General features: G+C 45.1%; 1 protein-coding gene across 1 annotated transcript; it reads left to right on the forward strand.

Annotated features, from left to right (window-relative positions):
• Positions 1 to 399: 399 nt before the first annotated feature.
• On the forward strand, positions 400 to 12537 carry rnd3a (Rho family GTPase 3a). The gene is made up of 5 exons (XM_047576668.1): positions 400 to 737; positions 896 to 983; positions 8288 to 8397; positions 10308 to 10442; positions 10533 to 12537. The coding sequence occupies exons 1-5, from the start codon at positions 588 to 590 to the stop codon at positions 10779 to 10781; spliced, it is 732 nt and encodes a 243-aa protein (XP_047432624.1). The 5' UTR covers positions 400 to 587; the 3' UTR covers positions 10782 to 12537.
• Positions 12538 to 16798: the final 4261 nt, after the last annotated feature.

Here is a 16798-nt window from a genome sequence, read left to right on the forward strand (position 1 = left end):
TACTTAACAAGAACCCTAAATATGTAAAAATCCATAAATGTTGCTGTTAATGTGATATAAAAGTGAAATTACACCAATTTCTAATGTTTTTGGAGCTAAAATCATTGCACGTGATCCAATTATATTATTTATGTTATAATATTAGTTTTGAAAACTCTACACAATTTGAGAGAAGTTGGCATATAGTTTCTTAAATTTGTTATTTATTTTATTTGCGTATGTATTGATTTGATGTAAAAGTTGTCTGCCCTGTCCAAGCGGGGGCGCCATCTCGGTGGATAAACCTGTGTGTGTGTGTGTGTGCGTGTGTGTGTGTGGATGCTGTGGGACGAGCCTCATCCCGACGGGGGAGGAGATCCGCTGCCATTGGCTCCTGCGACGTTATAAATACAAGCAAATGGCATTTACCGGCTCAGAGCAGGCGGAGACGCACGGAGGGGGGAGACAGACGAGCGAGGCAGGAAGACTCGGGACGCACCGCGGCGGCATCTGTCGCCTTTTTTTTTTTCTTCCCCCCCGCACGTCTTCGACGCGCACATCCAGGATTTGGGACATTTTTTTTCTCATCTCGTTTCAAGCTGAAATCAATGAAGGAGAGACGCTCGTGTCAGAAGTTATCTCTGAAATCCGGCATGGATCCCAGTCAGAGTGTGAAGTGTAAGATAGTGGTGGTCGGGGACAGCCAGTGCGGGAAGACCGCGCTGCTTCACGTGTTCGCCAAGGACTGTTTCCCAGAGGTGAGTCCCCGCCGAGGGGCAGGACATGATCCTAATTAACGGGGACGCGATGGCGACACATCTAGACGTGTGTTAGTTAACGTGATGCGTGCGTTTGTGTCAAACTTTAACCTCCTTAACATTCTTCTTTTTTTATTATATTATTATCATTTCTGCAGAGCTACGTCCCCACAGTGTTTGAAAACTACACGGCCAGTTTTGAAATTGACACGCAGAGGATCGAGCTCAGTTTGTGGGACACCTCAGGTAATCTGTCTTCCTCATGTTGTGTGTGTGTGTATATATATATATATATGTGTGTGTGTGTGTGGCTTTATATCAGCTGCAGACAAGTGTCCAGACATGTCCGAACACACAGGTCACTCGCACAAACCCTCTTTGTCAACAGGGAGTTGCTGATTAGATTAATGTGTCAACTTTTCTACAGCCGGTCAGATTAGTTTAGTTTTTTTCCCCCCAATAATGAAATTAATCTGCGACCTCTTTTAACGACTAACACCGGGGTTAATCCTTTCTCTCTTTTTTTGTTCCTGCGCACATTTCCCCTGCGGTTAAAGCGGGCCTCACCTCTTACCTACGTGGAAACATTTAGCCCTTCAGAGTTATTCGCTATTAATGCCGAGGAGGGGGGGGGGGATGGATTTGATTTATGAATTCCTCCCAGCTGAGGAGGCAGAAACAGGAAAGGGGGAAGCGTAATGATCGGCCCGAATGGAGCTCACATTCATACATCTGGTGAACACACTTCGCAAAAATTCACCCGACATCCCCCTTTTTTTTTTTGGAAAAGTTGTGCAACACAAGTTCTCGCTTTTTTTTTCACATTTTATCACTTGTTGGTTGGACTTTGTGTTCAGGGTCCGAGCCAGCTGCTGCGAACCCCAGCGTGTGTGTGTGTGTGTGTGTGTGTGTGCTCAGAGTGCGAGTGTGTAAACAAACCACCGTGCCCATCCATCAATGCCCCGGCACTGAATAGCACAGCAGTGAGGCGTGAGCGAGGCGTATGTTGCATGTGTGCGAGCATGTGTTGTGTGTGTTGTGTGTGTGTGTGTGTGTGTGTGGGAGTGATGGGCGGGTAGAAGAAGACAGCCAGCTGTTGCGGGTCTCTGGCCTGGAATTCCTGAGCAACGTTTAAGTAACTTTCTCGAATGTCACAATCAGCTTGAAGCTTTTTTCTTTCTTGAAAAAAAAAAAAACACACAACTGCAGAATTGATTCGCAACATCTGAGCTGCTGCACTTCCTCCTCCTCCTCCTCCGAGCAGGAAAACAGCTTCATCTTAAAGTAAAATTTTTTGACCTTTTGTTGTGCCTCGTACTTTATAGAAAGTGAAAATAAAAGCACCAGCGGAAAAAAAACAAAAAAAACACCTAATTTCCAGGCCTGGTAACGCAACCAGAAAGCAAAACAAGAGCTCAAATTTCAGATTCCTCCACCCCTCTGGGTTGTGTGTGTGTGTTTGTGTGTGTTTGTACTGTGGAACTGGAAAGGTGAAGAAATGAAAGAGTGAGAATTTTGTTTTATTGCTGTGTGTTGGCCATCCGCCTGGAGCCATTTTTCTTTTTTCTCTCTGCTTCATAAAACAGAAACAGGGAGACGGGAGGGAGGGGGGGGGGGTTGCGTTTCCTATTAGATCAGTGGATCTTAGCCAGATACCCCCACCTTCAATCTTAACCCCCACCCAACACACAGGCCCGCACACACACAGACACACAAACACAACGGGTGACCGATTGATACAGCTTTCGGCTTGACTGGTCCCTTTGTAGAGATCGGGCCGCGGCCAATCCAAATCGATCCCTTATCTCCTGAGGTGTGCTGGGGAGGGGTGTGTGTGCATGTGTGTCCCAAGGATGCGCTCGGACAAAGACCAGCCCGCAGACACGAAGACAAACATTCCTCACACAAAAACACACCTACAAACACACACACACACACACACACACACCGTCTTTGTTCTGCCGTGATGAGTGGCCTAATGAGCAGCCTGCTGTGTGTACGTGTGAGCGCGTTTAAAAGGGAGGGTGATGGGACTAATTCAGATCATTAAGGTAAATGCCTGCCAGTTACGTAGCCTCCCATTTTGCCCCACTCCCACCCCACACACACACACACACACTCCACCCAGCTTGTCTGCACCAGCTCTGCCTAGTTTGAGGTCTGCCGGGTGCAGCCTTTGATGCTTCTCCCTTCTTTCACGGGCAGAGGAAGCGGTTTACGCTGTCTGCCTGCGCGTCTCCATGAGCGGCAAAGGTGTTTGTTTGGGACTCAAACAGGATGATGGGAAGAGTGTAAACAGACCAACCCTTGGGTGGCTCAGCGCCCCGCGTCGCCTGAGGCGCGTTCTCACCTTATGGAATAGAAACGAGGAACATTTCAGAGTAGGGTAATCAAAGGAGAATGTCAAAAAGAAACTTTTTTTTTTTTTTTCCTGGAGTGCTGCGAATTGGCAAGCGGTTGCTATTCTCATGTGGCGCGTATTGATTTTTGTTTTTTTGCCCCTGGGGGGTTAGCACAACAAGCTGTAAACAAAGCCCTTCCAGTTCCACTACAAAGGAATATTAGCATTTATTTGAAGATTAGTTTCAGGCGTTCTGATAAATGGCAAATAATATACTTTGTATCAGGGGTCTTCAATGTGTCCTGTATTAAACTAGTTCTATTTATTAAGCTATTCAAATAATACACAGGTCCTAATATTCATTTTTTGTGCAAGAGTGTATAAAAAATGTCCAATCAACCAAAGATTTTGCGACCTCCCTGCAATACCTTCGTAGACCCCCCTGTTGAAGACTTATACTTTATATTTACTCCTAATTTTGTTTTTCTTACCACTCTACTGTCTTTCCATCAGCTAATTTATCATGCTAGCCTTAGGGCACTGAGCTAAAAGATGCACAAATGCAGAGTAGACCTGAAGGAAACTGCAGATTCGATTAAAAAGAAGAAAACAACAGTCATTTCATTTCCTGTAAACCATTTCGGTCCTAATCTCCTGCTCGTAGAAGATTGATTTAAACAGCTGTTGCACCTTTTGTACACTTAAAATATTCATGATGCACTTATGCCGGAATGAACTTCAGAATTGGCCGACGTGCGCGCGTTCTACTATGATTTACGGGTAAAGGAGTTGTAATGGAAGAGGGATGATGTCAGAGTCGGTGCGAGGAACAGCCCAGATGAATTTCCTTCTATAGTTTCTAGAGCGTGGCACATGTGCTGCTTCCCCTCTGTGATGCTGTTCAGCTCAGCTATGGGACTTTTCCATGCTCTCAGTAAGCTCCTCACTCACACATGGTAACTCCCCCCCGCCTCCTCCCCCTTCCTCCATTCTTCTGTCGGCGGCCATTGTTGAACTAGATCACATTTCTGGGCTCAGCGAATTGGAGCCGCATGTCTGGCATTCCTCAGACTAAAGGTTTCTACTTCCTCCTCTACAAAGACCCCTATTGTAAGCGGCAGGCCCAGATCCTCTTCAGCCGGTGAAAGAGAAGTGGCGTGGGTCACCAAAGCCCTACCTCGTTTCAGAAGGGGTGGGGGGGAGTTGGTGGAATTTGCCGGTCGTGGTAGTAGTGATGCGGTGTATGAACTTGGGTCGCGGGAATCCTAGGAGAGATTAATAGACTTCCTGTCCTCTCATGTCATGCGGGGACTTTTCCTTGTGATCTTACACCTGACATCTGTGCCCGGCCTTCACACACTGGGGCACTCTGCATTCCTGGCTCTCCGTTTACAAGTGTCCATGCCGGTCCATCTTTAACGCACGTGACCGGCCTATATCTGTTCTTCACGCTGGATTCACACCGCGTTGTTAACGTGGCCTTGAGTGTCATTAACAGTACATCAGGAGCTCGGTTAAGTGTGTAGCACAACACTGTTTAATGTAAAGCAGTGTAGGATTGTATTATTATAGCATATATATCATTATATCGTATCATAACAGGATTTTTAAAGGACATATTATTATTATTATGCATTCAATTTTAAAGAAATTTCAATTTGTGGGAGAAAAATAAAAAGTGTATAAAAAATGTCTAATCAACCAAAGATTTTGTGACCTCCCCTGTGGTACCTTCTTGTTGTTGAAGACCTATATCATATAGCATAGATCTTCAACAGAGGAGAGGAGTCCGCGACCCCTAGGGGGTCTGCGAAGGTACTGCAGGGGGGGCCGCAAAATCTTTGGTTGATTAGACATTTTTTATACACTTCATGCACAATTTTCCGACATGTTTGAAATAAAAAATATGAATATTTGTACCTGTGTATTACTTGCATGGCTCACTATTGAATGCAAAATGATAATAATAGTGTGTATTATATAAGAGCCCTGTTGCACAATGAGGAATTGTGACATTACATCGCTTCTTCTGCTTCTTTTCCCGGTTTGGTGTTTACAGCAGTCTTGGTCGCCACGGCAACCGCAGCAGACATCGGCCGAGGTTATTGCTCTTTGTCCTCGCCTCTGTTTGTGTTGAGTGTGCCTGGCTGGTGAGAAGTTATATGTTTAAGCCCGCGCGGCGCAGGAGTGTTGGATGTGCCGTTTGTTGTTTCCACAGGTGTCCCAGAAGGTTTTTCCACACACACACATATATATACGCACACACTAAAACCACCACAAGCACCACCACCGCCGCCGCCGCCCATCAGTTCTGGTTCTGCTCAGCTATGTGAGCTATGCCATAAATCAGCGAGGCCTGCGGACCTGTTGCCTACCTCCAGACTGTCAGACGCAGCTGTCTTACCTCAAGTCTGCATGTGTTTGTGTAAGATAAAGCAAATTCCCATGTCAGCAAGCCATCGTTGTGTAAAGGAAATGTCTTGAACATCGTGAAATATTTCGGGGTCGTGTCCTAGACAGGCTTTTTTTTTTTTTTATTTGGTGGAAACATCTGGGGAAGTTGAAGAATGATTCGCATGATATGATTAGACCGGAGAGTGTAATTTCCAATTCCTTTTATGTATATTTACTGTGGTGCTTTTCATCCCCAGCTGTGGTGGAAAGCAGCCTGAAAAAGCACATTAGCGAGGATGAGGTTCCAGCCGGTTGTGCGGCATCGTCGGGTCGCGTTGTGCTGTATCATCCTGAGTCAGTTCGCAGGCAAGACGACGCAAGAGAGCATATATTTAAGAGGGGCTGGCTGTGTTTAAAAGGACAGAGGGGGAGGACAGGGCGTGTGTCTTCCTTCCGGATTTAGAGATCCTGTGGGAGAACAATGACAGGAGCTAATTAGATGACAGCCACCAGGTCTTTTTGTGTGTCTCAGCCCTGGGTTTTTCCTCTTATCTTTCCGGTTGACAGGAAATTGACCTCAAAGCAGAGGTTGGTCTCAGATGCAGGACTATATCCTAGACCACTATAATCAACAAACAAGAAAGGGAAGGGGAAAAAAAAAACTTCTATAAATACTTTAATCTCAAGGTAAACTCACAGGAATGCGCCTGTTGTTTTTCTTGATTGATAAAAGCAATCGACTGTAAAATGTCATCAGACTGGCTGCAGCTCTCCCCCTTTCAGTTGCAGGGCTTTATTTTTCCAGTGATTTGTTCCAGGCAGCGATCGCCGAAGACAAGAAATCCCTTCAAACAATGCAACGCAGCCATGATTGACTAGCCATGAAAAATCTGCGATAAATTCTTGTGTGGGATCCCACATTCCTCCTTCGCCGCCGCCTAGTGTTTCCTGCCCTACGCCGATGATAGCCCGTTGTTTGGGCGGTGGTCACCTATCGGAGAGCTTTCCAAAAGATTCTCGGGGAGCAAGAACACGAAACAAGAAACGCACCATCTGCAATTCATCAAGATGGGTTATGCTGTGAACTTCCCGGCGCGCACACTTTTTGACGGCAATGATCGTTAAGACGCGCAAATTAGCTGCGTCCTGAATGGCTCATTTATACCAACAGTCGTGCAAGGGATACTTAGGAATGCAGAGTTTGAGCCAAGCCTGCCGGTGCGACTTAAAATGTCCTGTCACTGCAATCTCTCTGCACCTAGTGTTTTGCTTCTAAAACATAAAGCAGAAGCAAAACATTTTTGCAGCCTTGGCAGTTTTATCGTTTTCACAAAAATAGAACCAAACTGGTTTCTGTTGAAAGTTGAGAAAGTTGAGCTACGATTCATGGGAAGTGGCAACCAAAGTAGCTGACGCAAACACATCGCACCAGCATCGATGCCTAACTTTAGCTGTGTCCAGGGATGTCGAAAGCCAGTCGGTCCCGTTCCAGATTGACCCGGCGATAGCAGACACAGTTTCACATTTTAATGTATTCGCTAGCGTAATAAAAAATGCATTAAATACCAAGAAATGTGGCCACTACGATGAAACTAATCTGGTATTCTGGGCAGATCCCCATGCAAAGACTTGTGCAGTCGAACGCAGCAGTCCCCGCTTCACTTTACATCCTAAATGTCACGAAGCTTTCAATGATTTGTTTAGGTTGAAACCGGTTGGGGAGATCCATTTCAGATTTCTGTGCGCTCACATCAGTCGATGTCGTGATTTGTTGTGCTAGGCCCGGGCCCGAAAGCCTTGTTTAAAATGGTGTCGTCCCCCATCCAGACTGTTTAGATTAGCAACACCAGCTCCAAATGGGTGTATGTATGCATGTGTGCGGTGTGTGTGTGTGCATGTGACCGTGCATTCCTGGCTTCTTTTTCCAGTGTTTAGAAAGGACCTCCCATGGGAGCCTCCATTTTCCCAAAACAAAATTTTTCAGATTCTTGGCAGCTGGTTGTGTGTGGTCACCTCTTTTTTTTTTTTTGTCATGTGATCTTGACTCACCTTGACATGACGCCTCCCCCTCCCCTCCCCTCCCGTCCTTGCCCTTCCTCTCAGGAGATGTTTCAGTCTGGCAGAGAGACATGGGCGTCTCCCTCGCACATGGTTTCAATTTGAGGGGGGAGTCATTTCCTCGCTCTGAAGTTCTCTGTTTCTCCGGAGAAGAATTTTTACTTTTTTTTTTTTTTTCTTCTCAAAAGTGATCCTCTTGTACTCAGCACATTTTTCTACTGATGCGGCATTATTTGTTTTTCTTGCCCGGTTGCTATGGATTATGCCTGAGCTGCAATCATGTCATATGAGAGCGACTGTTAGAAACGCTCGAGAGTTCAAAGCGATAATTTGTCTTTCTTTATGCATTCGAGAGACAATATTTGAGGGTTTTCTGGAGACTCGGCTCCGGCCTCGCTTCAGCACTGGTATTTCCTGTCCTCCGAAGCCCAAATTCCAAATGTCTGACGACTCTTTTAGGTCTCTCAGTAAAGAAAGTACCTTCCACCGCTCAGGTCTTAAGTAGGAAAGCATGTGCTGACCAGATTTGCAACTTTTAGCAAATTTTTTTTCCCCAGCGTCCCTGGAGCTGAATCCCTGTTTAGACGACCCCAAAAATAGCTGAACTGCTAATTGAATCGGTAAAAAATTCTCAGGTTCAGCTAGCCACCTGCTCTGTGGATGTTAGCGGCAGCAAAAGAAGCTGCTTGTCACGAGGAGAGCGGCATCGTGTCGATCTGTTCTTGTTTAACAGTTCTTTTTTTATGTTTTCTTGCAGGATCTCCATACTACGACAATGTGAGGCCCCTGTCCTATCCAGACTCTGACGCCGTCCTCATCTGTTTCGACATCAGCCGCCCTGAAACGCTCGACAGCGTACTAAAAAAGGTTTGTCGCCTACTCATCAACACGTCGATTCACTAAGCTCAGCAAGAAGTCTAAACATCCCTCTAACGTCACCTCAGATTGATTTTAGATGTTCTGCTGACTGGGGACGTTTTAGAGGATCAAAAGTTAAGCTTCTATTAAGAGATTCCTCTGCGGTCTGAGTCATGTCGGTTCTTGTGAAAATGTAGTGCGACTTGAAGGGCACTGGGTTAAAACCCGGTGGCTCCCAGACGGAGGAGGCCCTGAAATGTGACCGAACCACCAGCTACTCGCATGGAGCCGCTTGGTCTGATGACTTTAGTTGTGCTGAATGACTCCCACATGTCCTACCACAAACTAAACATAAATCAGGCATCTGTCATCCGGTAGCAGATCAGTCAAAAAAAAACAAAAAACTGTTGTCTTACAGAAAAATGCACCTGGTGCCACTTCCTGTTTTTTGTTTTGTTCTGGCAGAAGCCCAATCGCATTTGCCACAAATTAGTGGTCAAGCTTGAGATCTAATCTAGAACCAGACCCTGATGACTTAAACGAATTAAGACCCAACCAGACATGAGCTCCAGGTTTTCTCACGAACCCACAAAGACGGTTTTGTGTCTGCCACAGTTATCAGACACAACTATTAAATGGTATGAGGATATAGGGTTTCTAAGGCTCTTTGTCCATCTGGCGATAGCTTCTGATGGTACACTTCCTGCTCTGGAACCAGGGGCATTTCATGGGTGGAAGTCTTGTTCATTTGGCTTCAAATATAAATACAATGGGTCTTTTATCTGTAAAACATAATCTCCTCCACGGTCAAGAATCCTATTAAATACTGATAAACCTCATGGTTCTCAGTATAGATCGACCGATATATCGGCCGGTCAATATACTGGGTTGATATTTGCGTTTTTCACTGGTATCGGTATCAACGACACGGTGGTGCATTCATGATACATATATATATATATATATGTATATATATATATATTTTCCCAGCAAGATTTACAGACAGGCGCATCCACAGGCAGCCCTGTGCTGCTGGAGGCGCTGTGGACCCGTGCAGCCCATACATGGCCCCTCCTATTTGTTATCACCTTTATTATTGTCATTTACATCATGTAAATGGAGGGAAAAAAGCACTATCGGCTCCAAATATCAGCTCGGAAAAATCGGCAGCACGTATCAGCCATCATTGCTGGTGTAAAAAGTATCGATATCGGCCCTAAAAAATCCATATCGGTCGATCTCTAGTTCATGCTAGTTTTAGGTCTGCATTAAAATAGTTTGTTGTCAGAAATGTGACACCAATGAGGCTGATGCTGGTTAACCATTATGTCTTTTGGTATTCATCACGTGTAATTAAGATGGTGGCAATCAAACTATGTGGTGACTTAACGTCGTTTTTGTCAGAGGTCACGTTTCAGACAATGAGCGCTGCAGACGTAGCATCGGTCGAAGCGATCTTTGCCCACACACACACACACACAAACAACTTCCTCTTCAGATGTCAATGAACTTGATCCCCTGACCAGTCAGCCAGCCAGCCAGCCCTGAGGCACATTAGCCTTGGATTAAAGCCCCAAGAGAAATACCATTGATCACAGAGCATTTATTGTTGTCAGGGAGGGAACATGGGGATTATTTGTTGTTCCTTTCCAGGGTTCAAAGCGTGATTGGCTGCAGGAAGTGGCAGCTTTAACCTTTTGTACTTAGAGGGCAGGTGACTGGGAGGGGGAGTTGATCCTCGTGGGATTTCTCGTCAGGTCGTTACGGCTGACGTGTGTGCATGTTAAGACTTTTGAATTTTAAATAGAAATCTGGTGTATATTGATGTTAGAGCTCTTGGGAAGATGGGGCTAATGGAGCAGAGGCGACTCATGATTGTTTTCCTCATCTGATCCAAAGTGTTTTGTCTTCTTCCGCAGTGGAAAGGAGAAATCCAAGAGTTCTGTCCCAACACTAAGATGCTGCTGGTCGGCTGCAAGTCAGACTTGCGCACTGATCTGAGCACACTTGTGGAGCTTTCCAACCATCGACAGGCACCGGTCTCTTATGACCAGGTAAGCAGATACAAAAATATGAGAATGAACCATATAGTTTCATGTACATTTTTTCAGTGCTGACCATATTTGCCGTCTTCCCCTCCTCAGGGCTCCAGCATGGCCAAGCAGATCTCGGCGCCCTACATCGAGTGCTCGGCTCAGCAGTCCGAGAACAGCGTCAGAGACATTTTCCACGTGGCCACGCTGGCCTGCATCAACAAAAACAGCAAAAACATGAAGCGCAGCAAGGCCGCCCGCGCCACCAAGAGGATTTCACACATGCCCGGCAGGCCCGACCTGGCCGCCGTGGCCTCGGACCTCCGGAAGGACAAAGCCAAAAGCTGCTCGGTCATGTGACCGTTCAGGGTGCTGGGGATCAGACTGAGGAGGACGGAGCACAGTGCAGACAGGAAGCTATGGGGCAACGCTCTCTCCTGCATGCGAAAGATCCCTTATTTGTCTGGAAAGGAGTTTTATAAGCTTCAACTCATGTACATGTTACTGGAATACTCTGCACCAATGAAAACGATACGTAGTAGCATCCCAATCAGCGTGGCCCCCGCCCCTGCTGCCCCACCAGTCGAGGAAGCTATCTATCAGTGGGCTACCTGCCTTGGGAAGTGACCTACTTCCTCTGGGAGGGCAAAGCGGATGCAGTTGAAGCTTTCCACGCCAACAGGAAATGAGCAGGAGGAGTGATGTCATTAGGAGATGCTCATTCATAAATGAAGGGTTTAAGAACATGCGGTCATTTGAATGAGAGCCAAAGCCAGCGGTGGTGGTGGTGGTGGTAGTAGTAGTAGTAGTGGGGGGGGGTGGTCTACTCTGCTGCCTCGGAGGAAAAAAGAGGAGCTGCTGTTGTTTGTGCTGGATCCAAGACTTTTTTGCTCAGAGGGCTCGTACAACTACTCATCACTGTGTTTTGGAACCGATTCGCTCTCACCCCTGCTCCCCACCTCCCCACCTCCCGCAACGGAAACCTGATGCTGTTTGCCCCCCCCCACCCCCACCCCTCCGTCTCTAATCTGATATGTTGTCGGTGTAATGTGAATTGGTGTGTAACTGCGTCATTGTTTTATTTTCGGCTTCATCCGGATGGGAACCCGACTCTGAACAGCTGATCCTGCAGGAGCTGAACAATGCCACGGTCCCATTCTGTCACCTCTACCGCTATAGGCACATAAGGACTCTCTGAAGGCAGATTATAGGCGCCGTTTCACACACTTGACGGGTTCATGGGTCGGCCAAGAGATGCTATTTGACTGTTAAGAAGAAAAAAAAATCTTTAAACCCTTAATGGAACCTGAGTGACCTAATGAGAAAGTGGAAAATTTGACTAATTGCAGCCGCCCTGAGCCACGAATCCCGTTTCAAGGGGGAGTGAATGGAAAAGGCAACAATTAAAGCTTGTTTATTAGGATCCAAAAACCTCCTGTGATTGGGTTGAGTTGAAAAACCCTCTGCATTTAAAGCGGCGTATCAGTTCATGCAAAAGGATTTAGCTGCGATTAGTGGATTCGGAGGTTCAAATTTGGGGAATTTGCAACCCTGACCTTAAGGGAGGCAACAGATAGTCAATGAAATATGTAGCATATTGGCTGTGTTGCAGCATCCAGTTATATTTACCCTCCTTCTGTAGCTTCTTAATGAAGGAAATACTAAACAGTTGGTATAGGGAGTTCAGCTTGAGCCCAAATACTTAGTTATTGGTGCACGGACTGCAGAGCTTCACCTCCTAATTCACAATGACTCAGCTGTGACCAGGCCTTAACTCAAATTGGATGATTGTATTTGTCCTACATGGTTTAAATTGTTATTCAATGCTCGACTGAAGTGTTTTGTTTGTTTTTTTAATTTTCTGGGGTTTTCCTCGAACGACGTTGCAATTAAGAAGCTGTTTAAATATCAATGGCATTGATGCACTTTTAATGTAACTTTCCGATTAGCTTGTTCAAATGCCGGCGCCTGTGTTCATTCCCTCGTCGTCCCCCCCGCCCGTGTCATGTTTGCTTGAATGTCGATGTCACCTTCAAAATGTCTTTGCCAATGTTGTCGCCACGATATTTATTGAATTATATATTTTCCCTTTAGAATAAATGCCAATGGAATTGAAGCGAAGTGTGTTTTCTGTTTATTGAGTGGTAAAAGTAGATTTGTGGGACGAACGCCTCCCGTGGCAGTCAGTCAAATCTGCCACAGGAAGGAAAACAAGATGTCTGCATCCTCGATAGAAATATAAAAATAGCTTTACTTGTGCTCTCCGGTTGTGCACGAATCTTTAGTCGTGCTGCCTTTACAAGCCGTTTATGTACAAATATACAACTAACACCCTGAATCAGGTTTTTTCAGATCAGGTTTAGAAAGAGAGAAAAGAAACACACAACCTGACAGCTCCGACGTTACATCAGTGAGTTTCCAGGTTTCACTCTGAGCTGTGCTTTGATTCTCAACCACACCTCTTAACACATTTGTAGTTTTATGCAGCGGCTGAAGTCTGGTGACGTAAAAGTTGTGAATTGTAAAATAAGGCGAATTCTATTCATGTGAACTTGGATCAGTGTGACAGCCCTGTTAAATTTTACTCACTAAGGACACACCTGTGAACCGTTGTCATGATTGCACAGGTGTGGCCTATAAAAAGAGCTGCTTCTTCCCTGAATCTGTAATCCTCAGACAAAGCCACGCAGCTGAAACGCAGCGGTGGTTTCGAGTCTTTGTTTGCTGTCTCTCACAAAGGCTTTTTATATGTGAAACACACAGAAAGGCCTGGAGTCAGATCCCTTAAGAGCCCGTAGCTTATTTTTCCTTTAGCTATGGGCATTCATGGTGTATAAAGTAAACTTGACTTTTGTCCCCGTTTAATCTTTTAACGAGGTAATCGTCCTTTTTAATTGGGTAAACGTTTAGATGACAAACTCATGCTCCAGCTGGACTGGATTTCCGGGGATTCCAGTTCGTCATGTGCGAAAAATGTTGGCATTTCGAAACCTTCAAGGCGGCTAAGAGGTTACCAAGCTAACCAGTAGCTAACTTTTTGCACCAAATACTGAAGGGTGAAGCTATATGCCAACACTTTATGATCAAATTGAAATGTATTTCCAAACTTGTCTGAAAACGTCAGTGAACACATAAATTGTGAACTCTGACCTCTCGAGACTGTGGATGCCACAAGAGGGCGCTGTTCATGTGAGGTTAAAGAGCACCAATTTTAACCTCCTGGGACCCTGCGTCCTCATATGGGGACATTAAGTTCTAGGTTTTATTGCAGCTTATTCTGCTTAACTTAAACCCATTGTCCTCGTAAGTGGACACTTTGGTCTGCCATCTAGTGGTAGCAAAGTGTCAATACACTATTCGGTAAAAACATGATAGCGGATTATTTCTACAGACGGTCACAGGACAAAAGTGGACGAGGAACACAACCCCATCAAATGCTATGGTTAAAACTTATTTATGCTTATTAGCATTTCTAATTTGACATGCAAATTTAACACATTTTATCAATACCAATGAGCTACAACCTCGCTAATTAGCAAGTACTCGTTTGAGGACTCATTTTAGGACGATACTTCATAATTTGTCTTTATAGTAATATAAATAATGAAATAATCCCAGTGTCCACCTATGAGGACATTGTTGTTGTTTTTTTCTTTTAAAAAAAAAAAAACATTGAAAGATGATATTAAGTTTTTATACTTTTTAGGTCTTTCTGATCCCAACTACCTTGGAGAAATTAAAAATGCATAAAAGCTCAGGTCTCAGGAGGTTAAGATGGCAAGAATTTACTATAAATTAACAAACTATCTGAATTTCATTTCCATCACTGACTTTTAGCTCCTGTCTAAGAACAAAGAGCTGCACAGCCTGATTGTGTAAATGGCAATGTAGCTTAGCAGGCTCATCCAGATCCAGCTTCATGTGTAAAACAGCAGTGGTGGATGAGCCGAGGGGAGTTGTCTGCTTCAAATCAAAGATGTATGTATGCTCCGCTTGTTCAACAGTTGTTTGATAAATTGTTAAACGCATTCATTGTGGCGCTGGTTAAATCCCCCTTTGGTGGGGCCAAAAAATCCTCCATGTAGGGAAAACCCCCGAGCTTGTAAACGCAGGAAACATGCTGGAAAATCTAAAATGACTTGAATGGGTTAAAATAGAAAAGCATTTACTCAACAGTGTTCACATAAACCTTTTCAGCCCTTCAGTTTGTTTGTTTCATTTCAGAAAAAAAAAACACAGGCTGGACCTTGACATCTCAGTGAAAAGCAGGTTTTGTACGAGCTAAATGCAACAAAAAGCTCTCTGTGAGTCAGGCTGAACCGTCTCGTCTACAGTATCACTGGAAGCAGACATCATTGTGCAGGCCGTGGTTAATTCCCACCGGGCCACCGAGCATGGAAACTGCTTTCCCTCACACAGCAAGCCTATATATCATGTAATGACTTCATCGCATGCATAAGAACTGAGATGTATTGGGTTGTCGGGGGGCAGGAAAACAGGCCTGTCAGGTGAAAAATAAACGCCAGGAGATGAAAGACGCACAACTGAGCTCCTTACGGCTGCATGGACCAATGGTTTTTCCAAAGAACACACATTAATACTAGATTTGAGTTTCATTTGCGAAGTTAGAGTCATTCCTTTGTTATATTATATGGAAAAAGGCCTAAAAACCAATTTAGAACCACAAAGTAACCGTGCAAATGTGGTTTTGGGACGTCTTTGACACAGGGAGAACATGCAAACTCCACACAGAAAGGCTCCAGCCACAACCTTCTAGTTATAATAAGTTTCAGTAATGCATGACTTAAACGGTAAACACTCAGCATTGTGAGACACGGGAGGAGTAATGTACGCCCAATAACAGCCAGGAATGCACTGTGGCTAGAATGAGACAGGGTTGAGAACAGGAAAACCACAAACTGAATTTCAACACTCATCTCCAAGCAACTTCTACATCGTTCATTATTGCATTTTCCCCTTGAAAAGCAGACATGACAGTGACCCTAACAAAGCACACAACGTTTAACCTTAATTTTTTAGCCTGGTTATCGTTTGTAACGGTATTTAGCCTGACCCAGATACGCTAATAAGTGAGGAATCCCAGTAAAGCAGAGCGCCTGATCGCTCTGGTACTGCACACTCCCTCTGGGTGGACTCAACTGGCAGAAAATCAGTCTTTTAACAAGTCTCCAGCCCACCCTGTCCTGTCCCGTACTGCACATGTCCCGCGACGCCTCGTTTTTACACAAGGTGAAGTGAGCTAATGCATTGATTGCAGATGTGCTGCGGGTAATTTCCACTTTTCTCCCGACGTCGTACTCTTATGATTTGCAGCCGTCCAGAAATGCTCACAAACTGGGGCTCTTGGGAGGTTAGTGTCGACGGGTCCAAAATTAAATATCTAAAAGTCAAAATCCACATGTGTTATGATGAAATTCAATACATTCACGGCCCCCCCAGCAGTCACATTTATGGATTTAAGTTCAATCTTCTGACAGTCATTGGGTGGTGCAGATACTCATGCTCTCCAGAGGATAAATAACTTAATCTGAGCTTTTACATTTACTGTTATTTTTATTTGAAACAATCACTGGGTTAGGGGTTAAGGTTATCATGACGATGGATTAGGATCGTGATGACAGGCTAGGATTATGGGTAAGGACGATGGGCTAGGATCATGACGATGAGTTAGGATCATGATGATGGGTTGGATCATGACAATGGGTTAGGATCATGACGACGGGATAGGATCATGACGACGGGCTAGGATCGTTACAACGGGCTAGGATCACAACAATAGACTAGGATCATGATGATGGGCTAGGATCACAACCACTGGTCAGGATCATGATGACGGGTTAGGATCATGATGACGGGCTAGGACGGTTACGACAGGCTAGGGTCATGACAATAGACTAGGATCATGATGATGGGTGGGATCATGATGATGGGATAGGATCATGACGACGGGCTAGGATCGTTACAACAGACTAGGATCACAACAGTAGACTAGGATCATGATGATGGGCTAGAATCATGATGACAGGCTAGGATCACAACCACTGGTCAGGATCATGATCATGGGTTAGGATCATGACAATGGGCTAGAATCATGACGACGGGCTAGGACCGTCACGACAGGCTAGGATCGTTACAACAGGCTAGGATCACCACAACAGACTAGGATCATGATGATGGGCTAGGATCATGACGACGGGCTAGAATCATGACGATGGGTTAGGATCATGACGGAGATCTAGGATTGTTACGACAGGCTAGGATCACAACAATAGACTAGGATCATGACGACGGGTTAGGATCATGACGATGGGTTAGGATCATGATCATGTGTTAGTTTTATGAGGATTGGTTAGAGT

Source organism: Mugil cephalus, chromosome 23, assembly GCF_022458985.1.
Source record: "Mugil cephalus isolate CIBA_MC_2020 chromosome 23, CIBA_Mcephalus_1.1, whole genome shotgun sequence".
In the NCBI taxonomy this organism is placed as follows: Eukaryota; Metazoa; Chordata; class Actinopteri; order Mugiliformes; family Mugilidae; genus Mugil; species Mugil cephalus.